General features: G+C 45.8%; 1 protein-coding gene across 2 annotated transcripts in view; it reads left to right on the forward strand.

Annotated features, from left to right (window-relative positions):
* Positions 1 to 5,457, forward strand: part of LOC120914215 — a 171,994-nt gene extending 166,537 nt beyond the window's left edge. For both annotated transcript variants that reach the window (XM_040324806.1, XM_040324805.1), the window contains exon 4: positions 5,194 to 5,457. In XM_040324806.1, the coding sequence (XP_040180740.1) occupies positions 5,194 to 5,357 (164 nt within the window). In that variant the 3' untranslated portion in view covers positions 5,358 to 5,457. The remainder of the gene's footprint in view (positions 1 to 5,193) is intronic.
* The last annotated feature ends 4,895 nt before the right edge of the window (positions 5,458 to 10,352 follow it).

Below are 10,352 nucleotides of genomic sequence, written 5' to 3' on the forward strand. Positions count from 1 at the left end.
ACACACTTTTATACAGAATTTGGAACATCCCGCCCCCAACAACCGCTTTCCTATTGGTCAATTGTAAAGTACATGTAGTCCTCCTTCAGGTCCTCCTTAGCCATGCAAATGAGGACTTGAAGATGAGTCAGCGAGGATTGGTCCGATAGCTTGATTAGAAGGGCTGTTATGTGTAATGAGACAGAAGGGGACAATCAATGTACACAATAGCCAGACACAGAACAATGGAGCCGTCTGGAGCCTTAAGACAGAGCAGAAGGCCCCCCACTGCATAACAGATTTCAAGGAGGAACACTTCCGCATTCCAAGGTCCATGACAATACTTCCCCTGGGAAACAGTCCAACAGCCACAGTGGGACCCCGAACAGGTCAACTTGGGGATGTTGGAAAAGTAGTCTTAAGGTTCCAGGTCTGTCTGCCAGGATAATACATCCGCATTCCTATTTTGAGGCCCTGGCCCATAATCGAAAGGCAAGAGGCTCGCATTCAGTCCTCTCCAAAAGCCTCTGTCCCGGCTAGGTCTGTCACCCATCTCCCGCTTTGGCTGGAGACTAACACAGGAGGAGACCCCAATGTCGGAAAGTCGACTAACAAAGTCCCAGACCTCCACCTGGTCTGGACATGCGTTAGTCGGACAAAGTGAACTCACATAGTCTGTCCGCATGACCTCCAATCTGGGCTGCAAGGAGTAGTTGACACCAGTAGGTGTGGGGCCGAGGTCATTGACTCTCTGTCCGGCTGCTTAGAAAGATCTCACAGGAAGCTAAATCAGTGCTGCTTTAATACCTACTCAGTGCTGCTGTAATATGCAGAGTATCTCACAGGAACCTAATCAGTGCTGCTGTAATATGCAGAGTATCTCACAGGAACCTATGCAGTGCTGCTGTAATATGCAGAGTATCTCACAGGAACCTAATCAGTGCTGCTGTAATATGCAGAGTATCTCACAGGAACCTACTCAGTGCTGCTGTAATATGCAGAGTATCTCACAGGGACCTACTCAGTGCTGCTGTAATGTGCAGAGTATCTCACAGGAACCTATGCAGTGCTGGTGCAATATGCAGAGTATCTCCTATATAATTATTTCCCTATCAGAACAAGCAGGAAACTTGCCCTAAACTGTCTAATGCAGAGTATCTCACAGGAACAGATGCAGTGCTGGTGCAATATGCAGAGTATCTCCTATATAATTCTCTCCCTATCTCACAGGAACCTACTCAGTGCTGCTGTAATATGCAGAGAATCTCACAGGAACCTACTCAGTGCTGCTGTAAAATGCAGAGTATCTCACAGGGACCTACTCAGTGCTGCTGTAATGTGCAGAGTATCTCACAGGAACCTATGCAGTGCTGGTGCAATATGCAGAGTATCTCCTATATAATTCTCTCCCTATCAGAACAAGCAGGAAACTTGCTCTAAACTGTCTAATGCAGAGTATCTCACAGGGACAGATGCAGTGCTGGTGTAGATTTCTGAAGCAGGGTAGTCCTATCTCAATCTCTCCCTCAGATCAGCATCAGCCTTTCCCTACCCTAGCTAAAGCAGAGTGATGAGCTGTGCTGTGTGCCTCTAGCTTATATAGAGGCTGGGTCACATGCTGGGTCACATGCTGCACTGGCCAATCACAGCCATGCCATTACTAGGCATGGCTGTGATGGCTTCTTAGTCACAGTAGTAAAACAAATGGGGATTGGCTGCCCTGCAGCCCGCCGTAACATTCCCGAACACCGAACCCGAACTTTCAGCAAAATATCCGGGTTTGGGTCCGGGTACAAAAAAACCAAAGTCCGTACCGAACCCTATATATAACTAAAGAGCTTGATTAATCATACTGCTACAACAAACTCCAGCCAGAACCTTTACTTTTAGATCATTTTGGTGGAACAGAATGCCATATGCTTTGGTTGCATTTTAAATGCCGTCTGTTTCCTAAGGCTACAATTACATTTGCAGATGTTATTGCTGTGGGGATTGCTTTTCAGAGGTTCTTGACAGTTTCGCCTGTTGTAATTCTGTAAATGCCGCTACCATGTGCAATGTGCACAGTTGTGGAGGGCTTGCAGAGAAGCCCCCTACACTTGAATGGGTCGTGTTTGGAGGCAGTATTGCCAGCAAAATTTCGACAGGGAGGATTATTTTTGCCGCAGCTGTGAGGCAAAACATCACTGCCACAGCATTTACACTCTTGGCCAACTGCCTTTGCAGCTTAAAAGTGGTTTCTCTCATTAGTACTTGAATTTGTGCCCCATATGTGCCCACCTCATATTTTGTTATTGCGTTGTGGCTGTCTTAATTTCTCATTGGCCGATCTCCCACGCCACCCTTTTCTCTGGCTCCCCCCCTTGGTTGGAGAGTCCCTGGATTGTGTGGGATCTGTCCAGCAGCGGTCCGTCCATAGAGGGCGCTGGAGCGCCGCCCCCTCTGGCTCCGCACCGTCACTGAAAATAACATACATTCATGCATTGCATGAATATATGTTATTGCCAGCTGCCGCTGGTCTATTCAAGGTGGCCGGACATTGAGTGCCGACCACCTGAATAACGGCAGCTGGTTGGCTGTGCGGAAGTGCCTATCAGAGCCAGCGGCTCTGATAGGCTTTCCGTGTACAGCCCTTGTCTCCCGGATGTCTTATCCAGGGAACGTACGGGGTACGTTCCTTGGATAAGACTGACGGCCGTCTCAGCCAATCAGGTTCGCCGATTCTGGTTATCGGTAACCTGATTGGGCTGAAGCGTCACCAAGGCGGGAGAAGAAGACATCGAGGGACGTCGAAAGATTAAGGTAAGTGCATTTTACAGGGCACAGAGGCGACAAAGGGCACAGTGAAATCAATGGGCATAGTAGTGACAATGGGCACAGTGGCGACAATTAAAGGGCACAGTGGTGACAATTGGCACAGTGGCGACAATTGAGGGGCATAGTGGTGACAATTGGCACAGTGGCGACAATTGAGGGGCATAGTGGTGACAATTGGCACAGTGGCGACAATTGAGGGGCACAGTGGCTGCGTTTGATGGCATGGCACAGTGTTGACAATTGATGGCACAGTGGCTGTGTGATGGCATGGCACAGTGGTGACAATTGATGCCACAGTGGTTGCATTTGATGGGCACAGTGAGGCTGCAATTTTTTTCTTTGCACCCACCAAAAAATTTGAGCACCAGCCGCCACTGGATCTGTCCCTGTCTCAACCCTCAATCCTGACAGGGGCCGGTTCACATATCTCCGTTGCGAATTTGCACAGGAGTCCTGTGTGTTGTTTGGTCCGTTTCAGGTCCAAATTCAGCTAAAAATTTGTGCTGAAATCGAACCTGAAATGGTAAATGAGGACGCACCAGACCCTTGCTGTGAGCCTCATGCGAAGATAGTGTGAACCCAGCCTAAAACTAAAGAAAATGTTTGACTATAGTCAGGTTTTAAGACATGCTAGTGACCTATGAAACTATAATTCCATATGATGATACCTGAGATATACTTTAGTATCCACTTTACAACCGGGCCTATTTTGGCACTTCTCTCCTTCATGTAAAAATCACAATTTCTTTGCTAGAAAATTAATCAGAACCCCCAAACATTATATATTTTTTTTAGCAGACACCCTAGGGAATAAAATGGCGGTCATTGCAACTTTTTTTCTTGCACGGTATTTGCGCAATCATTTTTCAAACGCCTTTTTTGGGGAAAAAAAAAACGGCTTCATGAATTAAAAAATAAAAAAACAGTAAAGTTGGCCCAATTTTCTCTATTTTCTCATATCTCTATGCTTTCCAGCAGCGCTAACCGATTCGCTCTCCGATGGCACGGGTGAGCCCAGAGAAGCACCGGATGGCGGCGGGAGGGGGGGGGGTGGACGTCCCTTCCCGCTGCCTATAAGAACGATCAAGCGGCGGAAGCGCTGCTTTGATCGTTCTTATCGTGCACAGAATCGGCGGCTGAAGACGGCGATATCTGAATGATGCCTGTAGCTGCAGGCATCATTCAGATATCACCGCACAAAGCCAAGGATGTCCCATGGATGTCCTCGGTCGTCAAGAGGTTAAAGCAGAACAAAACTGTGTTTTACACCCTCCCCACTGAACTTTATTACACTTTGCAAATAAAGAATTACATACAGTTACCTAACACCAGACTTGGCCCATCTGCTGGAGGGTCATGTGAATGCTATTACCCTCAATGAAGTATCTTCAGGCAAAGCAATTGATTGGCTGGCTTTACTACAGTACACATCTTGGATAGTGGCAGCTGTCACATGGCTTCCTCTGCCGGCAGCCAGACCAGGCATGCCAGGTAAGTACAGGTAGCGCTTTAGGTTGCACATTGTATGATTGCACAGTAGGCAAGTGGGGGAGTTGAAAAGCAGTACTGTAGGTACTGCTGAGAGACTGTGGGGTAGATTCACGTAGAATGGCGTTTCTTTGTATCCTATTTACGTTACGCCTCCACAACTTTTACAGGCAAGTGCCGTATTCTTAAAAGAAAAATGCGGCGGCGTATCGTAAATAGGCCGGCGTAAGCCCGCCTAATTAAAATTGTGAAGAGGTGGGCGTGTGTTATGTAAATGAACCCTGACCCGACGTGATTGACGTTTTTCACGAACGGCGCATGCGCCGTCCGTGGCATTTCCCAGTGTGCATTGCTCCAAAGTACGCCGCGAGGACGTCATTGGTTTAGACGTAAATTGTAAATGACATCCAGCCCCATTCACGGACGACTTACGCAAACAACGTAAATTTTTTTAAATTGTGTCGCGGGAACGACGGCCATACTTAACATTGGTGCACCGCATATACGCCTCATATAGCAGGGGTAACTTTACGCCGGGAAAAGCCTAACGTAAACAGCGTAACTGTACTGCGTCGGCCGGGCGTACATTCGTGAATTCGCGTATCTAGCTGATTTACATATTCTAGGCGTAAATCAGCCCCCCCCCCCTAGCGGCCAGCGTAAATATGCAGTTAAGATCTGACGGCGTAAGAGACTTACGCCGGTCGGATCTAACAGAAATCTATGCGTAACTGATTCTATGAATCAGGCGCATAGATATGACCGGCCTGACTCGGAGATACGCCGTCGTATCTCCTTTGTGAATCTACCCCTGTGTCCGCTAAGTGCTATTGCAGCTTGATGAACCAAACTCAATGTCATCTGATAATGAGCTTGTTCTGACCACATTGTATCTTTTTTCTTTTCTAGGAGCACGCTCCCTGCACTCCATGCAGAATCTGGAGGGAAGTCAGGTCAGCCCAGAACCCAGAATCTGGTTCTCTGTTTGCTGCCCAATCAGGAAAAAGCCAGAAGAAACGAAATTGGCAGACAGTTATAGTGACCTGGACACTACAGAATACTTCAAGGTGTAGTTTGATAAGACAGGGATTATATACGCTATATTACCAAAAGTATTGGGACGCCTGCCTTTACACGCACACAAGCTTTAATGGCATCCCAGTCTTATGCCGCGTACACACGATAAGAATTTCTGATAAGAAAAATTCGATGTGAGCTTTTTATCGTAAACTCCAACCGTGTGTAGGCCCCATCGGACTTTTTCTGTCGGAATTTCCGACTGCAAAGAGTTGGTTCTCAAATTTTCAGACGGGAAAAGTTCTTGTCGGAAATTCCGATCGTCTGTATGCAATTCCGACATGCAAAAAAAAAACATGCATGCTTGGAATCAATTTGATGCATGCTCAAATCATTGAACTTAATTTTTCTCGGCTTGTTGTAGTGTTCTACGTCACCGCGTTCTTGACGGTCGGAATTTTGTGTGACCCTGTGTATGCAACACAAGTTTGAGCTAAAATTCAGTCGGGAAAAAATCCACGGTTTTCTTGTTGGAATTTCCAATCATGTGTACACAGCATTAGTCCATAGGTTTCAATATGGAGTTGGTCCACCCTTTGCAGCTATAACAGCTTCAACTCTTCTGGGAAGGCCGTCCACAAGGTTTAGGAGTGTGTCTATGTGAATCTTTGACCATTCTTCCAGAAGCACATTTGTGAGGTCAGTACATCAGAATTGATACATTTTCAAATATATAGACCATAGTTTGTAGACTTTTTATAACTGTCACACAAACCAATAAATATACACTTATTGGGATTTTTATTTTTACCATAGACATGTAACAGAATACATTTTGGTCTAAATTTATGAATTAGATTTTTTTGGATATGTTTTATAACAGAAAGTAGAAAATAGTTTTTAAAAATTTTTGATTTTGTTTTTTGTTTCTATAGCAAAAAAATCAAAACCCAGCGCTAATCAAATACCACCAAAAGAAAATTGTATTTGAGTGAAAAAAAATTATATAAATTTCACTTGCATACAGTGGTGCATACTGTTTTTCATCCTGTTCACTAACATCATCCTTACATTCATTTGTACAATATTATCTATAATTTATGATTTAACTATAATTGAAATTTTAATAGCAACACAATTTTATATATCATATCTAATGTATCAATTGCTCCCTACAGTAACTTTCATAACATTTTATAATAATTTCATACCTATTACAAAGTAATCTTATAAATACAGATCCCCGATATGTCAGCTTCCATCTTGAATTGTCAGTCAATTTTTTTTCTTATATCTTCTTTGAATATAGGCATTGTCCCTCTTTTTAGTGTGAAGCGATTGTGACCTTGTACTTTTACTTGTCTATAAAATACATGAGAGGTCTGTGAACCTGTGAGCCTAACTTAATTATAGTCAGGGCCGAGGGTCACAGACAGTGGCGTCTCCAGCTTTCATATTTAGGGGGGGCACATGGGGGGACAGGGACAAAAGTAGGGGGGCCAACTATAAAATGCAATTTTATATATATATATATATATATATATATATATATATATATATATATATATATATATATATATATATATATATATATATATATATATATATATATATATCTATCTCCTGGGGCCCTTTACTACGATCCCACTATGGGCCCTTTCACATGTTCTGCAGTGAGCTCCCTTCCTACTATACTGGGGCCCCAGGGTGGCAGAAAACAAGAGATATATGTCACCAGCACACCAAGAAAATATAAGGGTCCAAAGCAGTGGGAGAACTATCAGGGTTGCAAAGGTCTTGCCAGGGAGTCTACTGGTGTTCTGCCACAGTGGGGTTCCCCAGCTGTCCTGTCCCTGCTATTTACAGCGCTGGTCTGGCGTCTGTCTCCTTGGCAGCGGCGGCAGTCTATTAGGACCTAGTGCTGGTGACATTATGGGTGCATGCAGGGGAAGGCTGGCACTATTGGTTATAGAGAGCCGAGCCCCCAGCTGGTCACCTAGCAGCAGTAATGCTGTATAACCTTCTCTGTTGACATGCTGATCGGCATGTGATCCAGGTGATGCTCCCAGTCAGATCTAATAAACACAGTATTTATTAGCATCAAGAGTACAACCACATAAATATAATCAACTGTATGATCAGCAGCCATGTGGGCTCTATGCCTGTAAAGTGTGGGCTTTGATCAATAAAATCACTAGGACTGTGCAAATTAACTTTTAATTAATCGATTAATCTTGAATTTTTGTTGATTGATCAAAATCTTTTTGATAGATTAAAATTATTTTGATTGGTACTCACCTCTCCGCTGGCTTCTGGGCCTTCTGGGAGTTCCGTTGGAGATCCAGTAACGTCACGGACAGCGGCGGGGCTTGCCGTGTACATCTGAAGGGCTCCTTTGCTGTGCTTTCATATCTGCATGCCGGCGGGATCTTCCTATCTGCCACACACAAGGGCTGTTACACTTCCCTCTATCAACCTGAGATTCTACAGCCACCCACTGGGAGTTGTGATAGTTCCCTTCATGGGACATTTACATACCGACGCACTGATGTTTACCTCTCCTCATCTGGATTCAGCAGTGGTATCGTTGTACACATTTTTATACCAGTATCATACTTAGCTACATGTTTTTATGACTGCTTTTGGTACCGTTTGGTATTACTCGCACCATTTTTACAGTTTATGTAGCTACATCGATTTTATCTCCAGTGCAATATTTATTTGGTTACCTACTTGATGACTGTAAAAGTTTTAATGCTATTCCCATTGAGCGCTGCCTTTGTGTGTTTTTTGTATCCTGCTATCCATTTTTCCAGTGGTTGGTAGCTGCACTGGGAATCAGCCTGCAAGGAGATCAGCTAAAAATAGTTGGATCTGTATGTGCGCTATTAATCGAAATTAGTCGATTAATCGATTAAAAAAAAAAACGATTAATCGAACAGAAACATTTTGATCAGTAACAGCCCTAAAAATCACTGATATTTATGACTAGGATTTGACTAAGAGCATCACCTGGATTGCATCCCGATCAGCATGTCAGAGAAGATCCACTGCTGCTAAGCAACCTGCAGGGAGCTCAACTGTCTACAACCAATAGAGATGGGCTCGGGTGTGTTTGAAATCCCACATGCCCGATCACGCCAGGAAGCCGACACTCCACAGTGCTAATCAATGTATGGGCTGCCTAAGAGCTAAGACCAGCCATAGACAGTTTAAATCTCAGCTGGTTCAGCAGAAACTGGCTGAGATTTGAACCATTAATGAGCAGATTCTCTTATAATTATCACTAGTGGTTGCTGTATAGTCACTAGTGATAATCACTGTTTGTCGGGAGAATATAATTGCTGAGCAGGAGGGATATTACCCTGTCACCACTGTCCGTTGATGGGGAAATCATGCAAGTTTCTTTCCTGCAATCTGTGGATGCAGGAAAGAAATTTGCACCGTATATTATCTGCCTAACTGAAAGTGAAAGTAAATTGTGAATGTTTTGAAAGAACAGGAACAGGAGAGGGGGAGGGAGACAGATGGGGGGGGGGGGGGAGAGAAGGGATGGCGATAATGTTCAGTGATTACAGTGTACTGCAGTCTGCAGTGCACACACTTAAACACGGCCCAGGCTAGAATATCTTGTTGTGTGAGCGCTCGCATTATGCAGTGTCGGCGAGCACAGGGAGGGGGAGGAATACCCCGCAGAGCTGACTGGGGACGCTCTCCCTCTCGGGGAGCAAAATACAAAAATACACAGCATGATGTTGGGGGGGTCAGGGCCCCCTCTGGCCCCCCCCTAGGGACGCCTCTGGTCACAGACGCCTGGGTGCAGAAATATTGGGCGTGGTCATCATACTAACTCCTCCCCTTTACACATGTTTCTATGGCTATGACTCAAACACTGAGATGCTCCCCTTTACACATGTTTCTATGGCTATGACTCAAACACTGAGATGCTCCCCTAAGAAGTCTTCATTAGTGTCCCCCATCAGAGTCCCCCCCAGCAGGTGTCCCCCATCGGAGCCCCCCCACAGCAGGTATTCCTCATCAGAGCCTCCCAGCAGGTGTCCCCCATCAGAGCCCCCCCAGCAGTTGCCCCCATCAGAGCCCCCCCACAGCAGGTGTCCCCCATCAGAGCCCCCCCACAGCAGGTGTTCCCATCTGAGCCCCCCACATCAGGTGTCACCATAGATCAGTACTTGTCCAATAGATCCCTGTAGCTCGGGCGCGCTGGGAGCAGAAGCACATTACAGGGGGCGGGGCATACGTGGCATCTTTGGTTACTTGGAGGGTGGCACCCAGAGAGCATTTCTGGGTGTGCATGGGATGATTGGCAGCAGCTCTGGCCAACCCAGAAGCCTCTCATCACACCGCCTATGAGAGAAGAGCCGACACACATGCAGAGGGGGCGGGGCAGACAGGAGACTGCTCAATGCACACAGGACTAATTATTTACTTAGTGGAGCCTAGTGCTGGAACGTGTTCCGGTAATGGGCTCCGCTGTGGTACCCAGCCCGGATTCAGGGGACAGTGGGAGGTATGCGCTCTTATCAGTTGCTAGCGGAGAGAGCAAGTGGGATGGGGAACCGCAGCACCCGATACATGCGCTCCGCCTCTGGAAACAGGCGAGGAGGAGGGAGGGGAGCACTTTGGAGCTTCAGTGCCCCCACCTCTGCGGCCCCTGGGTGCGGAGCACCCCGTGCACCCTGCCTAGGATCAGCCCTGATTATAGTACAGCCTGCACCTTCGAGATTTTTAATATTTGTAAGGTTTTAAAAAACTATTTCCTCTATTTCCTGTTCCGACACCCCTCAACTGGACTGCAATTAAGAAGACATTTTCCTGGTGGAAAAGAAGGCCAGCACTCTACTGCTATTCTCGCTCTTTTGCATGCAGTTGTGAATTGACATTTCAGTGATACAAAAGACCTCTTTAATCAGGGTTTTAAAAGAGAAGCATGGCCAAAGCTTTTTTTATTGTGGGTCACAGTAGTGCACTTACTTTTGCTCTCCTGTGACCCAGAGTCAGCTGATAACAGGCTGTTGCCTTTTATCAGCTGA

Source organism: Rana temporaria, chromosome 9 (assembly GCF_905171775.1).
Source record: "Rana temporaria chromosome 9, aRanTem1.1, whole genome shotgun sequence".
Classification (NCBI taxonomy): Eukaryota; Metazoa; Chordata; class Amphibia; order Anura; family Ranidae; genus Rana; species Rana temporaria.